The sequence below is a fragment of the Podarcis vaucheri genome (genome assembly GCF_965113315.1).
Source record: "Podarcis vaucheri genome assembly, chromosome: 2".
Taxonomy (NCBI): domain Eukaryota; kingdom Metazoa; phylum Chordata; class Lepidosauria; order Squamata; family Lacertidae; genus Podarcis; species Podarcis vaucheri.
Window position 1 is genome coordinate 61,226,049 of NC_138760.1, and position 25,986 is coordinate 61,252,034.

The following is a 25,986-nucleotide window of genomic DNA, read 5'->3' on the forward strand; positions in this document are numbered from 1 at the left end:
TAAGTTTGGAACTCTCACATTGCACTGCTCTTCTAGGGCTTCCCCATCTTAGAAAACAGGTAGCGAATTGCATGTTTGAACACTTCCTCTGTAACAACAAACAACAGCAGCTGTCTGTGGGATGCCCTGATTTGCACAAGAACCTGGGGGGAGGGGCAGGAGATGGAGGAGAATTCCAACATGCAATATCTCACATGGATTCTGAAGTAGTACCATTCCAAGAGCTTGGGACCTCATGACTCATAATCATAGAGACAAGGAAATACCGTACATCTAATAATACCATTGGTCTGTTTAGCTGAGAACTCTCTATAACTGGCAATGGGTCTCCATGGTTTCAGATAAGGGTCTTTCTAAGCCCCACCTGAAGTGGCTAAGGATGGAGTCTGTGACCTTCTGTATGCACCATAAATTCTCCATCTATTTAGCTATAGCATCTTCCCCTGAATGAATTCAATTAAGAACAATTGTATGCCAGCCCTTGTATCTTTATAGAGTCACTAGTTTGAATACTGGAAAGATGTCATTTCCTCATCATGTCAGGATTACCAAATTTGAAACACATAGAGGAATTATTGTCAACACCAGTTCACAGTGCCACCTACTGAACAACAACATTGCTGTGCATATACATATGTGTGTGTGCACGCACACCCACCCACACACCCCCAGCTTAATTCAACATACAATTCACATTTCACATTTTAATTATTGTTTAGGTTTCCCCCTCAAAACTCAGCTTAGTATTTCATGCCAGTTTGGTGTTTGCAAATAGCAAACATACTGCTTTCATCAACACCTATTCACATGGCGTTTGATAGATCGTATGTACTCAAAAACACTGCCTCTATTAAAAACCTCATTACAACTTCTGCGTCAATTAATCTGTCAGCAAAATCACAATAAAAAGTAAAGGTTTGCCTATGTTGTTCCAAATTGGTCAGCACTACTAATCAAGACTATGCTATTATATTACTCCCTTAATCACACTCCCTTAATCATATGAGAATTTCTGTGCAGACTAGCTTGATATTGGGGATGTACTGCTGCTAGTCTGAGGTTCTTTTGCCAGTGCAATACCATATTTACTCAAGTCTAATGCGGCATCAAATCTAATGTGCACCTCAATTTTCAGAACCTTGAAACCAAAAAATGTATTTGCTGGCGAATGTAAAGGTGCCATCAAATCAAACTTTAATTTTCGCAGCGTAATTTAGCCAAAAAAGGTGAGCATTAGATTTGAGTAAATACGGTATTTGATATTTGGTGGGATGGGCATGTATGTTGCCATGGGCAACCTCCAAGGACTCTGACCCTTCCTGGTTCTTTTATTTGCACAGGACTAATCCTTATTTCTGGGTCCCAAGAAATGCCCTTGTGAAGAAACTACTCCTAGGCAAACAGCACCCTTCCTTCCCAAAACAAGCAAAACACACTCAGACAAAACCATACCCATCAAACCACACACAGTTGGCCAAGCACAATGCCTGTCCAATAATCTAAAACATAAAGGAAAGCACACACAACCTCACCATGCAGTGACAGTTTTCTTTCTTACCAGACAGTGACAGTTCTCTCTCTTTCAAAAATTATATTTTTCTTCTTTTCAGTGTTTTTCTCTTTTCCATCCCAAATTTAAGACGGTTTGGCTGGGAGGCAAAGCTAACTCTTGGCCTCTACCTGCCCCACCCTCTCCCTTTTCTAATAAATTTGGGAGTCCTCCTAGAGGTATTCTGGGAAGAAGAAAGGAAAATGGACGAACGGTTGAAAATGCCTCCTACAGGTAAAAATAGAAGGGGCTCGAGGCCTGCAGGGGACCCCTGACTTAAAGTATTTATCAACACAGATGCAGGTATGGATCAGGTCCTGTGACCTGCGTTTTGGTTTGACTCCTTTATTTCTGCCACGCCAGAAATTTGTGTTCTCTCAGAATGGGGCTGAATTTGAAACCTGAGGCAGTTCTCAGTAGGGGAAGGGGGATACCTTGAGGCGAGACCGCTGCCTCCTCTCAGTTGCTCAGGCAGTATTTGTATTTATTTAATCCAAATGTTTCATTTTCTTTTTGCTTGGTTGCATGATCTTTTGCCCATAGCACTGCAGGCAGTCACAGTTAAAGGCATATCCACGCTGAAACAAAAAGTGGGTTTGGAGGTAGCTTGCAGCCTGAGGAACCTTGGGAAGTGTAGTTCTGTGAGGGAAGCAGGGCTGCCTGCCTGACAGAAAATAGTCAGCACCTTCAAAAAAATTATTCACAGGGTAGGGAACAGTAGCAAGTAGGTGATTTTTAGGTATGTGTTGCAGAAAGGGTATAAGTGTGGAGCGAAGGAGGTGGTAACATTCAGCAACAAAATACTATCATAACTAGATTTAAACCAGCTTAATAGTAATCCCATTTCCCCATAGAACTTCAGGAAGCAGAAACTATAGTCTGAGGGATGGAAATGCTTGGGATCTTTAACCAATAACTCAGTCTTGTTTACTAATCGACAGCTCCCAGGATTCTTTGTGGATTCATGCAAGAAAAAACTGCCAAAGGTTTATATAGTAATTTGAGTGTAGGGTGTTTGGCGCTTGAAATTATATTCTAGACAATGTTTGTTTTTGAAGTGTGTATGTGTATTTCATTTGGTGAGGGATCTTTGATATTTGGGTTTAGAATTGAACATACTCTCTGGCACACCGAGCTCCAGTGAAAACATTTCTGTTCTGTGGGGCTGACAGCCCCTTTATACAGTGAGGTAATATTGGGTAATACAGGGGTAAATATGGATTTGTTTAATCCTTCAGGGCATAAACCACAGGAGCTTAAACAAGTTTCAAGAAAGCCAGCAATCCACCAATAAGACTCTTCCCTTCCCTAAAGGTCATGGTTTTGGTTTTTCCTGGCATCTATGCTTAGATTATATTTTACTTGTCAGAACCTCTTTTCTTAGTATTGCCTCTTACCGCTTTGTAGGCAGCATTGTTGTGAGGAAAAGAAAATAAAGAGGATGGACTGGGTGAAATTGCGTTCCTATTCCCGGAAGAAGCGGGCTCAACAAAATGTCCATTGTGCATCTCCTATCCCAGCTGTGGCAGCATCTGCTGCTGTAGGTGCAAGGAATGCTAAAGCCAAAGGGAGTCGGCTGCGCCTAGATCTGCTTTCTGGACCTCGGCAGGAATCTCATGTCAGAAGTAATTGTTCATGCAACTACCTTGTCCTTCCCCATCACATCCCTGTTTGTCTGGATTAATTACAATATTTATTGTGTCTTTGCGTAGTGGCACAAAGGCCCTAACTACTCTACTGTGTACTGTCTAAAAATGTGTAGGGGTGAGAATGTACTCTTAATGTAGTCACTTTATGTACTCTTAATGTAGTCACTCTTAATGGAAACACTTTATTGGTGAAATTGGTAGTGGGGAAGAGGGTGAGGTGTTTGTGAATGTGTTGGGGGCTTATCTCACCTGCTATGTCTTGATGAGTATTGTAGAAAGCCGCTTGGCCTGCTAAATGCATTACATGGGGCACAGAGATGGGGCTCATTGCTTTCCTTAGTTTGGTTTGTATTCATAGTTTTTGTCACAGTTGCTCAGACCCTGACAACACTGAGCTCATTACTCCAGAATGTGCTCCTTCTGCAACACTGAATGTCAACAGTGAACTCGGTCCTGATGTCAGTCTTTACCATCCCAGCTAAAAATCACCAGCTGCAAATACAAATCAACTGTCCCCAGGGCACACAAGGATGAATCCTACCCTTTGAGCCACCTCACAGTGGAATCCTGTCTTAGGATGCAAGCACCATTGAACCTAGTGAAACTTACTTCTTGGTAAACAGGCATAAGATTGGGTCTTGAGCCAGTTGCTGTTTTGCTTTTTCCAAGGTTCTCACTGCTTTTGAAAGCAACACTCCTATCACCTGGTGTTTTTCCAAGCTGTTGAATCCCCACCCTCTCAGGCCACTTTCTAAATTTATGGTGCTTTCTGGGGCTCCTCTGCTCAACGCCATTCTCTTACAGTGGGCAAAGACTCCTGTACGCAATTGTGTGTTCACATATGGTTTGCTGCTGCATGCTAGGATTTGTGGGGTGATGTAGTGTGCCCCAAACTGACATTAGAAGTCTAGTGGAGCAGCCCTATGTCTTCTCAGGAGTAGGTTTGTAGCATTCTGCTGAAACACCTGCATTGGCTGCCCATATGCTCCCAGACCAGGTCCAGCGTTCTCTTATACAAAGCCCTGATCAATGTGAGTCCAGGATACCATAATGCTTCCCTTAACCCTTATATACCAGCTCACTCACTGAGATAATTTGGAGAAGTACTGCTGGTTGTCCCCCATATTTCAGAAGCCTGATTGACTTCAACGAGAATTTAGGCATTTAGGATACCTGGTTCCATTCTGTGAACTCTTCCAGCCTAGATTATTCAGGCATTCTCACAGTTAATTTTCAGGCATCTCTTGAAGATCTTTTTATGCCAGAAGGCCTATGCAGCTGCTTAAACTTTTGAAGATGAGCCACCCATTTTGTGATTATTTTATATTTTTATGGTATATGTTTTATTGTACATGCATATTTTGTTGATACTTTATGTTGAGGGAGTTTTCTATAAATATTATACATAGCATGCATGCATACATACATAACGTACATACGGACTTTATGCAAACAGAACACTGATGTTGCCATTCAAGAGTGGTGGTTCATCCAAGTCTCCTCTTTTAGAAATTTTTGATGGTGTACACAATTATTTCCCCTACACCTGTAATGTTTAGAAACAGCCATTTTTATAAATTGTGTGTGGGTGCCACTGACAACAACACCTGTTCTCATCTGTCGCCAAAATAATTTGCCCCTCTTGAAATGCAAAGAGCAGGTGGTAAATCTGAATATAGTTATGCACACTTAAGTCAGTGGTGGACTTTGGTCTTTCAGATTTCAGTGTCGCCTTGTGGGCAGCCAAAATTCAGCACCCCCCTTCCTCTAACCACCTGTTTGGCTCAATTCAGTACATCATAGTTGTGGTTCCCCCTATTGCGGTAGAACCAGTCATGCTGCCCTAAATCCACCTCTGCTTAAATCCTGTTGTTCCCAGAGGGATTTGCAGATTATTCTCAAATATTTTTGAGGTAAAGTGTTGCTTTATTGTGACATATCCCTCAGTCGCATGACAAAAAGATCCTTGTTAGGGGGAGGAGGATAAAGACTAAGTATGGCTGCAGTCTTACCATATGGAGTATTTACCTGTGTGAAGAATAGGTGGAAATGTAACCTGTTGATGATTATTCTACCCAGTGCTTTTTTCTTGGGGGACGCAGAGGTACGCATACCCCTAAACATTTTGTGAATCTAGGTTTGGCCTCATTGAGGGGGCAGTATTTCAATATGAGTAGGAAAATGAGAGTACCCCTAAACAGTTTTTTAAAGAAAAAAAAGCACTGTTTCTACCTCAACAGCTCTTAAAACTGCGCAGCAAAAGTCTTTGATCCAGATAGGCTTGGTTTACCAAGTGCATTAAATTGGACTGTCAGTAGGGGGAGCTTTTTGCCTTCTGATATTGTACTAAGTCTTGGGAGTATCAAGGGGATGGCCTTAATTTCTTTTTTAAAGAAACTGATAGCAAAACCTGATGAAAATTAAAAGGTGCAAAGGAGTTGTTCCTGCAAATCTCTGGAGAATGAGAGTTTAACAGGTGTCTTGATTTCACAGTTGTACCAGGACTTTCCTTTTGAGAGCAGTAATTCCATTCTAGTGTAACTCCCTGGTTTTCTTTTGCTCATTCTTTGTTGACTTGCTAGAGTTGTGTTGTCCTTAGCTGATACACAAACAAAACAAATGTGGAGTAATCTACTGACCTTGAAGAGAATATGTTCAGGGTGAGTTAACTTGCTTTTTAATGCACCCAACTGTATGTGCATATGTCTTTGCTTTGTTTGCATGCCAAACTATGGTGTATCAGGGCTGTGCAGACTCCTGAAGAGAATCTCACAGCTGCCTTACTTCCCCCAAGTCATTTTACTCCTGTACTGTGATGAGTTTGGATTGGCTTAGCTTGTCATACAAACCTAGGCTCACGGGTAAGCTCTTTCCTCGTTTACCATGAGCTGCAGCCAAGAACAAACCATGTAGTTACTGTGACATATGAACTAGACCTGCATATCATAGAATCATAGAATCATAGAGTTGGAAGAGACCACAAGGGCCATCGAGTCCAACCCCCTGCCAAGCAGGAAACACCATCAGAGCACTCCTGACATATGGTTGTCAAGCCTCTGCTTAAAGATCTCCAAAGAAGGAGACTCCACCACACTCCTTGGCAGCAAATTCCACTGTCGAACAACTCTTACTGTCAGGAAGTTCTTCCTAATGTTTAGGTGGAATCTTCTTTCTTGTATTGGATCCATTGCTCCGTGTCCGCTTCTCTGGAGCAGCAGAAAACAACCTTTCTCCCTCCTCTATGTGACATCCTTTTATATATTTGAACATGACTATCATATCACCCCTTATTCCCATACATGCTAGGGAGCCACACCAATTGCAGAGTGAGGAATGGCAGGCCAGCCCAGGCAAACTGTTTAATGGAGCACCCCCTTCCAATAAACGATCCCGCAGTGAGGTTTAACAGAAGGGTAATAGGCCCTTCACCCAGTGTTTTCAACCTGCTGGGTGAAGTGCTTGCCGCCCTCCATTAAATGCAATTGCAGCAGGGAAGGGTGTTTCACCAAGCAGTTTAGCAAGAGGCTCTTTGAAGGCCCTCTCCATTAAACCTCTCTTCAGGCATGTTTGGTAATCTGATGGGTAGATGGGAGCTTGCATCCAGCGCACCATCTCCTTCAACCCTTGCCCCCAAGGTTTGAAAGCCCCGTGGGTCACTTGAAGTCCCAACAATCAGGGCTTCAAAGGGAAACATTGCCTGGTATCACTATGATGTCAGGTGGGCAGCATGGAGGGGGATGGACAAACTATGGGGTTTATGGGTGAAGTTTAAAGAATGGGTAGTTGGCTAGGGGGTTGGTGAGCAGAGTGAGCATGGGCAGAACCCCTTGTGTGTGTGTAAGTGTGTGTGTATGTATCTATGGAAATGTAGGTTGAGTGGTTAATATACACTCAAAGAAAATGTGCACATAATCCATGAAGAAGAAACTGTGTACATTCCCTGTTCAATATAAATAATCTCAAACAGTCATGGAGGAATGTGCATATCTTGGTTTGAATTTTGTACATACTCGGGCCACCAGAAATAATTACATTGAAGCCCTTCACTCAGCACCTGTATACAAATTGGGTGAATGCCAAACAACTGTGACGTCTTAACATAAAGAAATGATTCTTACTCTCTCTCTTTACATCAAAACAAATCCTTTGGGTAATGTAGGACTTTAGGTTAATATAAGTTTATACAGTTTATACAAGATTTGTTCTGTTGGATCATAATCCTGTGTTTGGCTAAACATTCACTTTTTTATCCCTGTAGGACAAATTGGAAATGCCATTACAAAAGCATTGCCCAAAATTCAAGAAGCCTCTGGGGTGACCCAGATGGACTGCCTTTCAGTGGAACAAAGGTATGTTATAACAACCATTCCAGTTATTCTATTATTGGATCTGGGGAAAGGTCTTGGGCACTTGAGGCCCCAACTGAGTCCACATAGATGTTGTTGGACTACAAATCCCATCAACTCTGACAATTGGCTATGCTGATGGGTTGGAGTCCAACAACTTCTGGAAAGCACCAAGTTCCACACCACCAGTCTAGAAACTGTCAATATGATGATGCAGTTCAGCTTTAATTGTATTTATAGGCGTTATGGCCAGGACAGGAAGGACTTGCCTTGTTTTGGGCAACATCCCCAGAGCAATAATAATGCCAATTTCTGTTGTTAGTTGATTTAAGTTCAAATTAAGAGAAGTCATTCTTCTCAGAAATTCCAGATATCAGAGTTGGTTTGAAATTGCCTATGAAAAATACAGACCCGTAATTGTGCTGTATTCCCCCCCCCCCAAATAGCACTGAATTAAATGAAAATGAAAACAGAAACATGGAGGTGAATAAAAGTATCAATAAAATGGGCACTGCTGTATTAAAGGTATGTATTTAATTGTTAAACCTCTTAAATCCCAACAAATCTATGTACTACTAGTAGGGTAAAAACGAAAGACTGCTGCACCTTCAGAGTCCAGCCAATCAAAATACATATACAGTATTTTGTATGCAGCCAGTGGTGTGTCATGGAGCTGCTTTGCACATCACACTAAGCCAAAATCACAATTAAACCATGCTAGCTCCTAGGCAGCATGGTAAGTGATCCGGGATGATGGGAGTTATAATTCAAAATATATGGAAAGCACCAGGTTGTTTCTGTATGTATTCTGTGGTTCTGACTTTAAAGTGGGGGCAAATCCATCTCTCTGAGGTACGTGGAAATATCAGGGTTTGCAGTAGTCACCAGCATAATTAGTGTACCAGCGTCTCTGATTGCTGGGAGAATTTTAGTGTGGAGGAATATTAGAAGTCATACTGTTTCAAGTGGTTGGTGTAGAACAGATGAATTGTCATAAAGACCTAAGAATATTGTCCAGGCAAGTTCATGGTTATGCTCTATTCACATTGACTTGGATAGTGGCTGGAAATGTGCATCAATCACAATGAAATTTATACAAGTTGACAATACCACTATAGAGGTTCAGTGCCCAGGAAATAACCACCATATGGGTTCAGCTTTAAATTATTCTCTCTGTCATGTTAGTCTCCACACAGAACCTCTGATCTTAACAGAGACTGTGCTTGGAAGAAATTCTGGGGCTTTGTGGTGAATGAGAAATTCTCCCATTCTGCTTGATGACCTTCTGCAGATGAACAATTTACATAATTTAAAATTGCTTCCATGTGGCCATTGATAATACATTTCAAATCCAAGAGTTGCTCTGATCAATGTTAAGGAATATTTTGTTAATGACAAAACTGTGCAGAACTGTTTCTTTCTGAGAAATTATTTTCATGAATTTTGTATGGTCATAAGGGAAATCACAGTTTTATCTACGTCATACCTTGTCATCTGCATCTTTCACTGTTGTTCTTAGGATTCTTTGCATTTAAGCTCTGCAAGTAAAGAGAGTGCGAGATATAGTGAAACTACATCAGGTGAGTATGCTTAAGCATACTGGATCAGGAACTGTATTCTTCTAAATATTATTCCAAGTTCCCTAATGTGACTAGTCCTCATGTTAATATTTTAGTTCCCCCAACCCAATTTTAATTCCCCCAACCCAACTCTGTGGCCAGTGCTGAAGCTTTCCTCAGGAGCAATTCATATCACTAGTGTTTCTTGTTCAGCCTTCTACATAAGAAGAAGAAAGGCAGAAAAAAAATGAATTATTGGGTGAACAGGAGCGAATAACCTTTGGCCCTTCAGATGTTGCTGAATTACAACTCCCATAATCCCTGAGCACTTGGACTGCTGGAAGTTGTAGTTCAGCAACCTCTGGAGGGCCACAGGTTCTTCACCTCTGGTCTAGAAATACCAGTGGGTGTTCTAGATAGCTTTGCTGAATGCTTGGGCTTCAGGTTGGTGTATTATAACTAGAGATTTGAAGACCTTTAAAAAAAAACCACAGAAATACGTTTTTCCAGTTTTTTCCTATTTCTGAAAAATTGGAGGAAAGGTTCTTCCCCCCACTATTTTTTCTGGTTGGGGGGGGGGGAAGAATTCCAGGCCTTCACATCACTAATTATAACAGACTTCTAAAAATTCAAGTAGATTTTGAGCACCAGTCTGTAGACCAGGATATAACTTTTAATGCCTTGCAGATCTGTATAGCCCAAATATGTGGATAATAACTTAATATTCATTCCCATCAACCATCCTTTTAATTGACTGCTCACAGTGGCTGATGGCACCTAAGTCCTAGTCTTATTTCCACCCTAATCATATTGTGCACTTTGGGTCATTTGGTCCACTGCCCATCTGATGAAGAAAAGGGATCGCCAGTTACTTTGTTGAAATCCTCAATATTCTTATGAAAAATTGTTAATATATTATAAACCTGTTCTGTTCAGTTTAATTAACCATTTTAAACCATGGCACTACATAGAAGTGGTGCTGTTTATCATTTCCAGGATACCTACAGTATTTCTTTTATATAGAATAAATATATTACTGCTTATGATGGAAGCTGAACATTGCATGTATACAGAAAGAAGTGCAGAGGTTAGCGTATTGGACTAGGAGACGATGGTTCAAATGCGCTTTCAGCCATGAAACTCACTGGGTTACTTTGGCCCAGTTGCCATCTTTCAATCAAACCTCCCTCACAGGGTTATTGTGAGGGTAAAAGAGGGATAGAAAGAACCATGTGGATGTATGTCACATGGAGCTCCTTAAAGGAAATTTAGGACATGTAACGTAATACGCGGGTGGCGCTGTGGGCTAAAGCCTCAGCGCCTAGGGCTTGCCGATCGAAAGGTCGGCGGTTCGAATCCCCGCGGCGGGGTGCGCTCCCGCTGCTCGGTCCCAGCGCCTGCCAACCTAGCAGTTCGAAAGCACCCCCGGGGGCAAGTAGATAAATAGGTACCGCTTACCAGCGGGAAGGTAAACGGCGTTCCGTGTGCGGCTCTGGCTCGCCAGAGCAGCGTTGTCACGCTGGCCACGTGACCCGGAAGTGTCTCCGGACAGCGCTGGCCCCCGGCCAATAGATGTGAGATGGGCGCACAAACCCCAGAGTCTGTCAAGACTGGCCCGTTCGGGCAGGGGTACCTTTACCTTTTAACGTAATACAAAATGAAAACTAATCCAATTGAAGCTATTAGTGTTGCTCTTCTCCATCTTTCTCTCACGTGGCCTGCCTTCTGTTCTTGTGTTCGCAGGACTATATTGTATATTGTATAACATACAGTCTTAACTGCATCACATTAAACACATACATATATCTAATGTTTTTCCTAGTTCAGCTCTCCACTGGAGATGTGTATTTTTTTTTTCAAACTGAAGCCCAGATCTTAACATTTGTATGCATTTATAGGTGCCCAGCATATCAAGGGTACCTGAATGAGCACTTTCAGACTGAGTAGTGTCCTGATCTCATTTTTCCTTTATTTCCAGGAATGACTTTACCCACAGGTGTTTCACATTTTCTGCTGCAGTGTTTGGATGAAGAGTCTTCTCTGTGCTCTAATACAGAATCTAGTGATGGAGCAAGTACTTATTCATCACCTGAGATATTCAGAGATGAAAACACATTAGGTATGCATGCTTATGCTCTACATGTGGGAGTGACCGTTTGAGAAAAGCATGTGTGCACGCATCTATATTTTTTAGTTGCAGAATGTAGGGCAGAAATTGGGAACCTGTAGTCCTCCAGATGTTGCTTTCTTTTCAGCCCCAGCAAGCACGGCCAATAGTCAGGGATCATAGTATCTTAGAATTTGTAGAGTTTGAAGGGATCACGAGGGTCATCTAGTCCAGCCCCCTGCAATGCAGGAATATTTTGCCCAACATGGGGCTCAAACCCATGACCCTGAGATTAAGACACTCATGATCTACTGACTCAGCTATCCCAGAGAGGAAAAACATTTGGAGAGCAATTGACTCCCCATCCCTGCTGTAAGGCCTGACTACACTACATTTTTATTTGATTAATCAAGTCCATCATATAGTCAAGTGGGGAAAACTTTGCTAATTGATTGTTGCCAAATGCCTCTTAATTTGGTCAGAGAATGTCCATTTAATCCAAGGCTAGAGTTCAGAGTGTCCTTGGCAATTCTTGACCTATACTACATTTTTTTGATTGGCTTAACCCCAGCAATGGGCAATCAACCACACATTGATTGCTAAACAAGTGCTTCAAATTACATTCTCAATAATTTTTTGTAGGGAGGGGATCTAAAGTCTTTACACTTTATGCCATAACAAGCCAACTGAAATCTGTGGAGGTTCTTCAAGAGTGATCAGCTTACAAATGCAATCAGCTTACAAGCATTTCAGAAAGATGGTATCAACCATATTGTGTTATGTGTTTTAGAAAAAAGCAGCACTGGTCCAGAAGAATGCCTTGGGCACAGGAATTCAACCCTCTTGGATACCAGCAAAGCCATCAACATAGACAAGATGCCACATGTGCCAAATCTTTCACAGATACTGGGTAACCTTGAACATGTTACATAAGTGTTTGGTTGCCAGCTTGAGTTTAAACCTTTCTTTGATGCAGAGGGGAGCAAATGAGGGTGTTGGGAACTTGAGTTGGTGCTTCCACACTCCAAGTGGCAGAGCTGAATGTCTGGAAATAAAGCAGCTTGATGATGAGACCATGGGAAGACTAAAGTGGTTTGAAGAGGAAAGATTAAGCATCCTAGACACAATTGGTCAAGCTACAGGGTGGGGCCAATTCATATATCCTTTTCTTCAGTCCGTCTCCTGTGTCAAACCAGCATCTATTCAGGGCTGCCCCAGCTGCCCAGCAACTTACTATAACAACTTCATGGTTAGCTCCAGCACCTATTTTTCTTGAAAAAAAGCACTTGGAACAAATGTCAGTTCGTTTTTCTGTGAATTGACGTTTGTTCCAGTTCAGGGCTAAACAGCTGATTATCCCAGGGAAAGCAAGGGGCAAGCGAAAATCCTCTTGGACCCATGCTTTGAAAGCACAGGACAAGCAGAAAAACTCAGACCTGTGCTTTCTGGGCATGGGACAAGCAGAGGTGTGGATGAGTCCTGTGTTCTGCTGTATTGATCTAGCTTACCTTGATCACACTCTTCACATTTGATCTCTTCTAGAAACCACTTTAGGAAAAAAAGACCAGAGCATTACAAGGTAATATCAAAGCAAAATATTGTTACATGCCATCCTAGTCTCCGAGCGGTGTGAGATTCCAGGGGTTCCAGGTGCTTCTCCAGGGATTGTGTTTCTAAAGAAATGAGCCACAGCGGAGGCTGTGATGTCTTTAGGATATACGGTTTATTTACACATACTTTATATACAACCTGAGTCTGCGATGGGGAGGTTCAAAGCATTAACACTCCAAAAGGTTCTTGCCCCTCCCATGGCCATAGTCTTGGATGCCAGCAAAAATCAGCCATCAGCCTCTGGTCAGCTTGCTATGTTTAACAGACTGCCACTTTTCTCTCAGGCTTGCTGACACAGCCGGCAACTATTTTTTCTCCAACCGACGTCATCCCCAACTGCAATCCTAAAAACAACTGCTCTCCTTCCAATTCTAAAACTCCACTTCAAAGGCTTTTGTCTCTCTAGCCAATTATGAGTTGAGAGAGGGGGTCGGGTATCTGGCACCCAGGAATTATAAGCAGGGTCCAGGAATTAGAAAGGGAATTCAGGCACCCCACAAACGCATAACAATATTTTTTTGTGACTGCTCTTTTTTTAGAGACAGTATATATGCAACTGCTCGGAGTAATGACTCTGATTGTGGCAACTACATAAAGCACTGCTTTAGCCATGGCCATTAAGAAGCAACAGCTGTAGCCAGGGAAATCCCCTCTCACAAAGAGAGCACATTGGTGGAGCATCCTATTATGGCAAAATTGAAGATATTAATTGGTCTGTTGACGCATTAGCCAGTGTATTTTCACTAGATTTGAAGTGATATTAGCCAATTAGGAAAGAAATCACTTGGATCTTAATGGAAATTTTGTGAGCAGCTAAGCATATAACTACTTTCTTACTTCAGTCTTTTTTTATTTTTTACTGTGGCAGGCTATCAAAGCAGAAATCACGTTCTGAATTGACAGATGTTTCAGCTGTAGTTGCAGGTAAATAATGTTATTTAAAACAAACAAGTTGCAAGTTATGTGACGCGACTAGCAGATTTGTTTTTGCTGTGTGCTTTTAAAATAACAAGTTCAGGCCACAGGGCCTGTGTATAATGATGGCCCTGAAAGGTTGCCCCTCTTTGCCTGGCTTGGTGGCCCTCCTGGCATTGAAATTCCCTTAGCTCAAACAGCTGCAGAGCCGGATAAGAGATGAACATGGAAGCCAGCACTAAAGCAGAATGAGGGAAGTAAACATGCCATTGCCTCTTCCTCCTCAGTCAGGCAATTAGAACGCTGCAAGGCATGGCAGGAACACTGACTGCAAACAGGGAAAATGCTGGCGGTTTTTTAAAACGAAACACCAAAATACTGTGGCTCCTCCTGGCTGCAGACTGCACCCCAGTCCTTCCTGGTTACCATGGCAACTGTGTTTGTGGACTCTTGAAAAGTGATTCATCCAGAGTAGCTCACCCCCACCCCATTTTCATACTTGCAGACACACATACCATTTAAGAATCTCTTTCCACTAAAAAAAGGGGAAGGAAAGAGAAAATTGAGTGAAAAGGACAAGCTACATAGTGTTAAGGGGTGGTTAAAAGCTCAGAAATTGAGGCCGAATGAATGGCTCTGCAGATCAGCCAGTAAATGACTGCAGATCAGCCCATGACCCCCAGACTGCAGCACAAAATTGAGACAGAGAAGTAGCTGGACCAATTTGCACAGTCAAATTGAAGAATTATTTTTCTTCCTGTTTTCTCAGGGAAACAAGTGTGCAAAATTTTGCCTGCAAAGGAAAAGACACCTGAATTGCAATCTTTTGGAGCCTCCTTATTGCCTCAAAAACAAACAAAAAAGGTGACGAGTTTAATGTTCATAGGTTGCCATGTGTGAATTGGGATAGTGGTGTGGTGGACAACTAACTGTAGTGACACAACAATGGAAAGATAGCTCGGTAGAGTATGAGACACTTAATCTCAGAGCCGTAGGCCATGTTGGGGAGAAGATGCCTGCATTGTAGGGGGTTGGACTACATGACCCACATGGTCCCTTCCAACTCTACAATTCTATAATTTTATCCATCCTACCTATAGATAAATCTGGACAGAAGTGTGGTAATAATCTTCAGTTGACATTAGTCCTTTCATTCATTTTTAAAAAAAAAATCCAGTAAGGGGTCATCATGGGTTTACTGGGGATGGGGCTATAGTCCTGGCACACTACCTGGCCCCATGTTTAGATGAGCATTCTGTTACCCTGGATCAGTCACCCTGACCAAGGGGCAGGAGCTCAAGCAGTAATCACATGACGGCACCTTAGTGCCAGTGATGAGTGAAGGGGGCTGTACTTGATGCTACAACTTCAGAATAGGTCATGCTATGGTGGCGCAGTGGGATTGTTAACCCTTCCCCTGCTTGCTGACTCTGCTCTCACAATTCTTCCCTGGTCCTCCCCACGCACTTTATGGGGCAGCTTTCTGTGTTCCATTGTACATTGAATTATTTGGGTGGGTAATGATTAAGCACCTCTTGTTTTCTTTCTTTTGAAGTTGGATTTCAAGTTGACCTCGTGGAAATCATTGGAACATCCAATTATAAAATAGCAGAATTAAAGTTGTCCCTTTAACCTGTCTTAAATAGCCACCCAAATAAAAATGTTCTGGTAACTTAGGCTCTAAATTTGGTAAACCTTTGGAGAAGGAAGCTGCTATACCTGAGGCATCCTCAAAAGAAACTTACTGGGCCCTAGTGGTACAAATTCAGTTTTTTCATATATTATAGAAAGGTGCTCTCGGCTTATCTTTCAACTAATCTTTTTACATAATATGAAACCACTTCCCATCTAGAATCTCTAGTCAGTGGCTATTACTTGTTCTTCTAAGTGGGTGTGGTTATCTTTTCTTCTGTGTAACTCATTAAATAGTTGACAGTGTGAGCTCAGTGAAGGCCAAAGTAGAGGGGCAAACCACTCACTTGCAGAATTTTCCTTTTACAAATATGTTTGTGTGTGTGTGTGTGTGTGTGGTCTTGATCAAAATAAAGGGTGGCTTCTGTTCATGATGAAAGGAAAGCTATTTGTTAAAAGAAAAAACTGTGCAAAGACAAGCTTCATAGCAGATATCTAGATTGCTCCTCACATTGCCCTTTTGTCCTCACACTGAGATTTTGGAATTGGGAATTGTTAGTGTTCTTGTGCTAAGATCATTTGGAACAAATGTCATGTTTTTAGTGAACATAAAATGGGTCAAGCACTCTATTGGCTGGCCGTCTTCCAGGGACTGTCATGTGATCCTATAGTCCTAATGAAGTATAGTGCAACGACTAAAACCTTGATCTCATCTATCCTCTGCCATGAGATTACTAGTTGGCCTTCAGCAAGCTGCTATCTCTTTCTACCTCCCCTGCAACATGAGGCTAATAAGTGAGAATTTCATCATGCTATTGTTCATAAGAATTACTGAGATGTATACAAAGCGCTTCAATTGCTCAAAATGCTGTCTAAAACACTTTTAAGTACGTCCTTTACAAGTGTTGATGATACTACTATACAATTCTTCATGTTTCTGTAGACTAAAGATCAGCAACCCAGGAAAATGAAGTGCACAAAAAGAGTACTGTTTTCCTCATCCTCATCCTCATCCTCTCCTTATGTATTGAGTCCAGCCAAATTTTGCGGAATTGCAGCTGAAACCTTAGGCTCTGCACAGCCAGGTACTGGCATGGTAAGTTGTTTTCAACTGCTAAGCTTTAAGGGAATGGGGAGTGCTGCACTTGGGGGTTAGAGAGCTGCTGCAAGGCTAAGAGATGCAGAAACTATACTGAATGGTGGGTGCTATGGGAAATTACAACGCAAAAGCTGGCAAAAGACAAAAGTGGCACTAGTTAAACTAGGTGTCGGGAGACCTGGGGCTTTGGGATGTTGTTGGACCCCAGCTCCCATCGTCTCTAACTATTGGACACACTGACTAGGGCTGATGGGAGGCTGGGTCATGTTAAACAATATGAATGAGCCTTTTGTGGTCTGTGGGCTGAATTGGCTCTTCAAAATTGGGAGTCTCTCCTCCATTTGGCGTGGTTCCACTTAGAGGTGTATTTAGTGTTCAGGAAACAGGAAGTAGTGCTTCAGTTAGCTTTTCCATACTTCCATACTTTTGCCCCCTGCTTTCTAGGCACAGGTCTGGGCTTTAAAGCTCATTGTCTGAGCACTTCCCACCCACCCACACTTTCCCCAGGAAAACTCTAATGCAGAATCAAAACAAATGGCAATTCGGGTTTTGGGCAAATTGCCATTCGCTCCGATTCAGTGATAAAGAGTGGGGCTTTGCAGGAAAAGAACTGGCGCAAAAATAAAAGTGCTTGGATGGGGGGCATTAAAACACAGACCTATGTCTAGAAACACAGCACAAAAGGAAGTCTGGATGAGCCCAGAGTCTTCTCAGGCATGTTCACTTGACATTTTGCTTTCAGAATGAATTCAGAGTATCCTGCGATACAACCAAAGCATTCTGTTTACAGGAAAATCTGGTTATCTGCTTAAAATGGATTTCTCTCTTATAAAGGAATTCAATTTGGAAACTGGATGGGGCTGCAGGTAGATGTTTTATATGAAGGAAATTAAATATTTTAAAATTAACAGCAGAACAGATTGCTCTCCCTCTTTGCTTCTGATAAACTTTTATGTCTGTCTATCGGAGAGCAGTTCCAGAGCAGTGAACATAGGAAAGAATAAAGCGCTGTTAACAAGTGCAGCACTTCTACAGACAGAAGATTGAGAGTTTAGCAAAATAAGCTCAAAACAAATGTAACCATTTGCATTTATTTCCATGTGAATGATACGATGCAATGAAATGTGTTTATATTTAAAACATCAGGGTCTTGGTGTTGTTGTTTTTATCAGTTTCAGGCGGCCATTTTCAAACCAGTTTTGTGGGCCAAAAGCTATATCTCATTTATCTGCAAAATTTCCTGGCTTTTGAAATGTTTCTCAGTACTGTATGTGCTAGTAGCTGTTTTGAAATCTGGGGGCCACTTTAGGCAATACCTTTCCTGTGTAGAAAATAATCATCATGCAGGAAGAAAAGTACTTGCATTCATATAAAAATTGCACATAAATAACCGTTGCGGCTTCCAAATATGTGGCAAAATAGATGTCGGTACTGGTGGCCAGAGTGTAGGGAAAAAGCTGTACATCTCCACTTACCTGTTGTTCAAACCACAAACTAATTTCTTTTCTTCCTCTTTACTAATTCATTATTATTATTATTATTATTATTATTATTATTATTATTATTATCATTATTATTATTATTAAACATGCATCTCTTAAGATACACAAAAGGCTTAAAAGAGATAGTGAATGGCTTCGTGGTAGTGTGTGGATTTCACTCTTGGTCTACTCCGTTCAATGTGCCACACTAGCTTTCTTTTAAAGGAAAGAAAAGAAGCACAAACAAACTGTAAGATTGCCTTCATTTGCCTTATCAGTAGTTTAGGTCATCCTGAAGACAGATAAGTATATATTCAGAGATTCTCAAGTATTACACTAAATGTTCCGCTCAATTCAGAAAAGCAGTATGCATGTGTCCTTTTGTCTTTCTTCTGACAAACAACTGCAGTTACCCCCTAGGGCTGTAGCAGTGTGCTGGGAGAGAGAAGCTGAGTGACCTGTGACAGTCACGTACTGACAAAGAGAAGGCTAATTGTCATTCTTCCTCATGACTCAGACAGGCTGTATATGCAAAGTATAGGATGCCAGGAGGGGACTCATTTGAAAGCTTGCTTCACCTTTTATTTGAAGGATCTTAGATCCGTATTAATGAGAGTGCTGTACATTTTTGTTTTGTTTTGATATAGTTGGACTCTTCATCAGTGCATAAAGTCTCACTCGGTGAAGCTTCCTTGCCAAGCACAAGTCGTTCAAATGTAAATTCAAAAGAAGTCATTCCTGCTTCCCTGTCTCCAGAAAGTGTTATTCATCAGGTTATATCTCTATTATATTTTTCCCTTTGCGGCAGTGCTAACCACACGTACTTAGGAGAGAGAGAGAGAGAGAGAGAGAGAGAGAGTATACATACTTTTAAATAGACAGGGCAGGAGAACATATCAAATGATTCCAAAACTCAAAATTGCCTATCTATGGTAAGTGAGAATGGGATATTTAAATCGAAGTCATGTTGTGAGGCCTGTCCTAAACCTGTTTGATTATACAAGCTGCTGCCACAAAGAAAGTCCAATGTGGAGCTGCATTAAAAAAATATATATAAAAAAAAGCACAAGCAAGAATGCGCAGTACTTGGCCACATTTTAATTATTTTAAACTTTAAGACAAGAAGTACTCCTCCCCACCCACCAATAAGGGATTATGAAGGAAAATGAATCCCTTTGACTTCCATTCAAAAAACCAGCTGGACCAATTTGTCTTCTACTGGGAAAGCTTAATCCACTCCTGGACCCATAAATCTCATCCAAAGGCTAAAATAATAATAATAGATGTGTAAAGAATCTCTAGTACAGTGAATGGGGGAACACAGAGCTTTGTTTTATGCAGTGTCGGTTGGAACCCAAAGTATAGATTAAAGTGGAGAGAGTACAGAGTGTCTCAAAAACAGTTTGTAAAGTACAGATTCAGGGTGAATCGGGGGTGGGGCTTGGGCTGTGTACATCCCTACCTTTTGGCACCATCCATAATGCACTTTTGCTGAAAAAATAGCAGAACCAGGGTTTTTTCCACCCAGAGCCTGTAGGGGGTGAAAAGAGTATGTTTGTAGTGAACACATTTAGGACACCTTCCTGTTGGCGGAATGTCCCACATAACATGGCTTTTTCCAGATATTAAAATTACAACCATAGTTTAGTGTTATCGTTTATGAGCAGCACCAAGCCTTGAGCTTGTGAACGCCCTTCTCCTTTTCCTTTGGTACAGCCTAAAGGGGACTGGACGCAGGGACATGGGTGGCACTGTGGTCTAAACCACTGAGCCTAGGGCTTGCCGATCAGAAGGTCGGCGGTTTGAATCCCTGCGACAGGGTGAGCTGAGCTCCTGTTGTTCGGTCCCAGCTCCTGCCATCCTAGCAGTTTGAAAGCATGTCAAAGTGCAAGTAGATAAATAGGTGGGAAAGGTAAACGGCATTTCCATGTGCTACTCTAGTTTTGCCAGAAGCGGCTTAGTCATGCTGGCCACGTGACCCAGAAAAACTGTCTGTGGACAAACGTTGGCTCCCTCGGCTAGTAAAGCAAGATGAGTGCCGCAACCCCAGAGTCGTTCATGACTGGACTTAACTGTCAGGGGTCCTTTACCTTTACCTTTAAAGGGGACTGGAAGCTTTTGCTTTTAAACTAATCATAATTCCTCATTATGTTCAAACTTGAGAGTTCTCTGACTAGCATAAATGATGCTTTGTCAGGATCAAATATGATTTACAATCCTGACTTTCTGTCTAACTGTTTTTGAACTCTTGAGTTTCCTGAGTTAAGATGCAAACAAAGGAACTCTGCTTTGCTTAAGTGGAAGCAAATGCTTCCAGGTTCTTCCCCGTGGCCACTCTGGAGGAGAAAAGGGGAGAGGGAGCATAGGAGCCCAAAGCTATTGGTTCATAATTCAGTGCTATAACTTCATTGGGTCCCGGCACCGAGGAGGATAAAATAAGATGTTCAAAAGCACAGCGAGATAATGAAAGGAAATAAAATCCAAAGGAAGGAGGGGAGTCGGCAACAAAGGGCATTTAGTTAAAAGAGTTCTTTGAGCTCCGATAAGAGTGTCTTACCTCGGCGCCATCTTGAAAGTACTCCCTAAATTAATAATCCCAGCCCAACGTAGGGCTTTTATGCTGGCCCGGTTGAATGTCTTTCCCTCAGCATTTGTCCGGGGAAGATATCAAAACATCCCTAGAAACAAGAGATTCTGCAGATGCTCTATGAATGTCCCGGACACTGTAGAGCATATTCTCTTTCATTGCCCATTGTACAGTACGCTCCGTCAACGCGTGCTGTCCCCTCTTTTGGGTGGTCTGGAACCCCAGCAAGGTGAATGTGCGGGATTCTGCCTATCCGACGTTGACCAAAGGGTAATGGCGGGGGTAGCCGAGTTTTTGGCTGCAGTCCTCCAAGGAGCAGGTTAACAAGGAAAACCACTGATTTTATATGTATATATATATATATATGATTGTAGCCAACTGCTGCCTTTTTATATATATTTCAAGGCTTTTACATGTTATTTTCCTTCTTACGGTTTTTATTTCCATAATGCCTAATAAAGGTTTGATTTCAATTCAGTGCTATATCAAAGCCCAGTCTATGCCTTGTAGGATGGCCTAAGTTTTGTTCCATTTCTTTCAGTGTCTACGTAACCCTCCAGAAATCTGCTGTATCATTAAAGCTTCACCAGGATCTAGACCACTGAAAGTTCTCCAACACCCACTGAAAAGAAAAAGAGAGTTTCCCCCACCAGGAGCAACTGAAGGTAAAGCAGGACAAGGGGATACAGAATATGTATTTATTGTGAGAACTCCTTACACAAGGAAGAGGTTTGGGGGGGTGGTGGTTGTTGTCAACTGTTGAAGTTCCTATTTTTGACTGAAGGAATCCTTATTTGTAAGTATAGGTCATGCCACAAAACTTCCCTTCTGTTTGAATCTACAAAACAAATTGCTGGGGGACATTGGGCTTGGACTTGGGTTCAAAGCCCAGCTCAGCCCAGAACTTGCCAGGTCACTGGGCAAACCATGATTTCTCAAACATTGTGAGAGATGTAACTGAATGGTAGAGCATCTGCTTTGTATGCAAAAGGTTCCAGGGTTCAACCCCAGGCTTGCCCAGGTAGAGCTGGAAATGTCTCTAGTCTGAAACCCTGGAGAACCACTGCCAGTGTAGATGAGATGCTTTCATGCAGAAAGAAGATTCCCAGGTTCTGTCTGGCACCTCTAGGCCAGGTTGTAGATATGCTGGTGGGTCTCCTGGGTGGCAGAAGCAGGGAGATTGCATAGCTCTGTAAGTCAATTAAAGTGATATGTTTTCTCCAAAAAGTGAAATTGAAATTAATTCCCAATGCAAACTGATTTCTTTTTCAGATCTTATTACCAAATACTAGATCTACAGGAACAATAGGTAAGCACTGCTGCATGTAATGTGGGGTAGGGGAGAGAAAGAGAGGGGAGCACTTTCTAGAAACCTCAGCAGCAGTCCTCCAGATGTTGTTGGACTCCCTCCCAGTTCCCACCATCCCAGGTAGCATGGACAGTGGTCAGGGATGATGGGACTTAGAGTCCAACGACATCTGGAGGGGAAACCAGGTTGGGGGGGAAGCCTGCCCTGCAGCTGCATTGTATGGGCAATGGGTTCAGTAAAAAAGAAAAAAGAAATGGACACCTAAGTCCTATCTGAATGAATGGGATTTTATATTATGCTGATGCCCCAGTGATTTCAGTAGTTATTTTCTTTTTAACTTTTCAAAACATTTTGTTTGTCAGTGGTACATGATCTTCTAAACTGCAGCTTTATTGTCACAGAGTATTTAAAACACCTGAAAAATATAGTTTGGGGGCCTTTATTGTTACCTTGAGGGAAAGTATTTTGTTTTTTTATGGACTGTTCTCTAAGGGTACAACATTTCCTTTACTTGTTAAAAGAGAAAAAAAACGGGAAATTGAGAACATGGAATGGTAGGAAGAAGCTGAGCTGCACGTTTGGACTTCATTAAGTTTGAAAGTTAATGACACCTTCAAAAGAGATTCTGAAAATACTTGCAGTTCTGGAAATCTATATTCTGGTAGGTAAAAATAAGATCAGGAATTATAAAAGTTAGTACAAGTGTCATTCTTTTACCTCATGCTTTGTATATACCGCTATCCTGTATTGCAAAGCACTTCTTTATTGTAAAATGTGTGCTGAATATACTTCTGGTAGCTCTCAGCCTGATTTCCAAAACTTAAATTTAAGTGCTTCGGTTTAAGCCAGTTTAGGATAACAGCATCTACTTGTAAATCTTAATATTTCACATCAACTGGTCTTGTGAAACTGACTCGTGTGTGAATATGGATATGGATTTGAAACATTAAGCTAAGATGCGTATATGTAGAAAAACGAGATGCATTTTGTTAGAGTCAAGCTACTTGCATCTGAATTCAGAATGAAGTTCTAACCTTTAACATTTGGCATAAGAAATGCTCTGTTCCTACCTACTCATTTTGTGCAAGTAGACTCTGTGGTCTGCCCGCTTAGGACAAAAAGTGTACCCTATGAAGTTTTGTCAGTAGCGTGATATTGACTTTACAATTCTATGTGTAACTGCTTAACCTATTTTTTTAAAAAAAATGTAGAGTGGTGGGCAGAAAGCTGCCCAAGTTCTGTACTGAACACAAAATCTGCACCACTGCATAAGCACACATAAAAGGAAAGTTCAAAGGAAACATTTTGAGTCTTCATTTGTTTAAAGTGGAAAACCATTTCCACCGGCGTGCACCCTCCCTACCATGAGTCACAAAGAGTAGGAGGAAGACTGGATTGTCTAACGCTAATTACTAACTTTCACTTATAATATAAAGGGAAAGAGTAGTCAGGAGACTCAAGTGATGCAAACTGCCTGAATTTCAGTCTTGATTCCAGCCTGAACTTCTGGTATCTGCCTCTGCTTCCTGTTACTTATTTTCAGCTGCCATTCTGGAAGCCTAAGCCAGCCCCTGTAGCTGTGTTTTTACAGTGCATCTTGACGCATAAATATTAGCAGATCATACGTTGTCTCCATGCTGCATAACTTTTTACCTGTTCATTTCTTTACATCTAGTTGCAGTTAAAGAGAGAAGAGTAAGTGGAGCCATTGGGTTGTATCCAAGAAAGTTGTCTTGCCTACACAACAGGGCTTCCACTTCCTCTCTTCTCCCCCCCCCCCCACACCACCTCCTTGTTGGCTCCGGAGGGTTGGGAAAACCCCAGAACCGATTGAGAGAGGGGTGTGCAGGGAGAGCAGGTGCTGTTGCATAAGTGGGTGGAAACCACTTTTTAGGTCCTTCCAGAAGGGCACTGAGGCTGGGAATCTTTTTCCGATAGCTCAAGCTAGCAGCATTCTCTCTTTCATCCAATATTCTACTCTTCAAGATGGGGATAATACAGAGCTGATGTAAGGTTTACAGTGTGTGAATTTGCCATTGTTCAGCTCTTCCCATCCTTGGAATATGAGGTCTCCTCAGTGGAGGAACAGGGACATCAGAATTCCCCAGCAGATCTCTACAGCACCAGTGATCCTGAAGAGATTTTTGTATCCCTATTCCAGCTCACCATACCAGCTGACTGGGTTCCAGGCCATCTCTTCGTGTGTCCCCCCCCCCCTTGTCTCCCAACACCACAGGAGCCAAGATGGGGAGACTAGCAGAAGCTTCAGAGCTACCACCAAAGTGCTCAGCTACCTGCACAGGAGGCTACTTGGGAGAAGGGGGAAGTATATGGAAGCACCTACGAAGATCAGCACAGGATGGAACCTCTGTCTCTTAGGGCTCATCCACACTTCCACTAGTCTTGTGCCTAGAAATCACCTTGATTCCTGTCAAACCTGCTGATCACATAAGGTTCTGTGGACATCCCTACGAATGTAAGGAGAAAGAGTTCAGCTAGCTTTATTTTGAAGACCTAAGATACATGCAAAAATAAATAAATTCAGACTGACAGTGAACGTTGATGTCTCAAGCGGGTGCAAAATGTAAACAAAATCTGGAGAACGATTCTTCTAGAATGGTGCATGGGTTATAGTGAAATAGTTGTCTACAGGTAACTGTTCAATCTCACAGTTTCTGTCTTCAGAATATCATACCTTGTCACACTTCTTATTGATAGTGTACTAGAACTTGGATTTGGAGACAGCAGCATTAACCAAATTAGTCTGAAAGAATAATTTATTGCATTTGCTCCACATCCTCGTGAAGCCAAAGCTGACCTAGAAGTTACCTGTGCATTTGAAGAAAATATCCACAATGCTACATGTTCCTGTGCAAATAACACCAGTGGCGAAGGCGTTTTAAGATTGTTTCAAAAGGTGCATTTGATGAAAATACCAGATTTGATTAATATTTTACCATGAAGATGTGGTCATGCTAATTTAGGCCAAAGTACTTTTATGGACTTCAATCAGCCTTACATACGTTAAGAGTGTCTCCTTGATTATATTTGTATGCATGGGGCTTCCACGTTACAATATGCAGCTGCTGGCCTGCAGTGTGTGCTACCTGCCACTAAACTATAGGGTACTCTACATACATTTACTTAGTGGTACTTTGTTGCAGTTGTGCCACTAGTGTATATATAATTGTTGAAAACCACTTTTTGGAATCAGATTCTTAAAGCTCAGTAAGTACTGGGGGGATGAGTTTCTCTTGTCTGACTAAGGATGAATTTGGTAAGATATTATTTCTGGAAGAGTAATCAAGAAGGTGAAGATAATCCTCACTGATTGACGGTTTGCTACTTTTTTAACAACTTTATTTAGACTGTGGAGCTTAGTCTCTGCACGGTTTCCTTGATGCTATTTTCCAAAACATCAAACAGGACAAGGTCACCACACTAGGAAGATTCACCTCTGATGGAGGCCTTCAATGCTGTTGACACAAACACAGCAACGTACTTTGAATGACAACAAGTTTCTGATTCCAACCAGGAACCATCTGCATGAGGTAGCTGTGCAGGGTGTCAGTTTAAACTTCATCTTGCATAATATAAGCCTGGTGGAGGTGAAGAGAGACAGAATCTGTTCCTAACAAAAGCCCTTGCTTATACAGAAGGGGACCCCTCCAACCATACTCTAGTGCAAGACTGGCTGAAAATAATAATACGTACTCCTTGATAAACATGTCAACAAGCATCAAATTGATTTATGCAAGTCCTATCAGTTGATGACTGCACTTAAAGTAGTAACTTGTGTATGTGAATGACATGTCTTGAATTAAAGACCACCAACAGAAATTCTATCTTGCAAGAAACATGAGACTTTTCAATGGAGTAGCCAGACTAGATATCTCACCCTTCCTGCATTGTGCCACCAGTGGGTGGAAGCCAACTGGGCTCCTGAAGAGACAGAGCTGGCTGGTAGGAGCCAATCACAGGCCCCATCTAGCATGAGATGGGTATGTGTAACCAGAATGAGGAGTCTCCTCCAGTCTGCCTCACATGTATACTAAAGGTGGAAGCCAATGTCGATGTAACTTGTGTGAGATTTGGGTTGCTACTGAATTCCTGTAAAGCAAACATGAATTCCTTGTATTGAC

At 41.9% G+C, this 25,986-nt stretch overlaps 1 protein-coding gene and 1 long non-coding RNA gene across 4 annotated transcripts; both read left to right on the forward strand.

The window, feature by feature from the left end:
• Window positions 1–2,990: 2,990 nt before the first annotated feature.
• On the forward strand, window positions 2,991–21,313 carry MEIKIN (meiotic kinetochore factor; the record flags this gene model as incomplete). Of its 3 annotated transcripts, none has more annotated exons than XM_082211645.1 (12): window positions 2,991–3,174; window positions 7,457–7,547; window positions 7,991–8,069; window positions 9,064–9,124; window positions 11,082–11,222; window positions 12,001–12,120; window positions 12,753–12,789; window positions 13,690–13,745; window positions 14,506–14,600; window positions 16,312–16,464; window positions 18,596–18,721; window positions 21,077–21,313. In XM_082211645.1, 12 exons carry the CDS (start codon window positions 2,991–2,993, stop codon window positions 21,296–21,298), a joined length of 1,365 nt encoding a protein of 454 aa, XP_082067771.1. In that variant the 3' UTR covers window positions 21,299–21,313. The 3 variants fall into 3 exon arrangements, with proteins under 3 accessions (XP_082067771.1, XP_082067773.1, XP_082067772.1); XM_082211647.1 differs by lacking the exon at window positions 2,991–3,174 and adding an exon at window positions 4,231–5,302; XM_082211646.1 differs by lacking the exon at window positions 2,991–3,174 and adding an exon at window positions 5,309–5,858.
• Window positions 21,314–21,818: 505 nt separating this feature from the next.
• On the forward strand, window positions 21,819–24,401 carry LOC309526350. Its single transcript, XR_014216728.1, has 3 exons — window positions 21,819–21,844; window positions 22,366–22,505; window positions 24,006–24,401. It is a non-coding gene; the product is annotated as an uncharacterized lncRNA (long non-coding RNA).
• The last annotated feature ends 1,585 nt before the right edge of the window (window positions 24,402–25,986 follow it).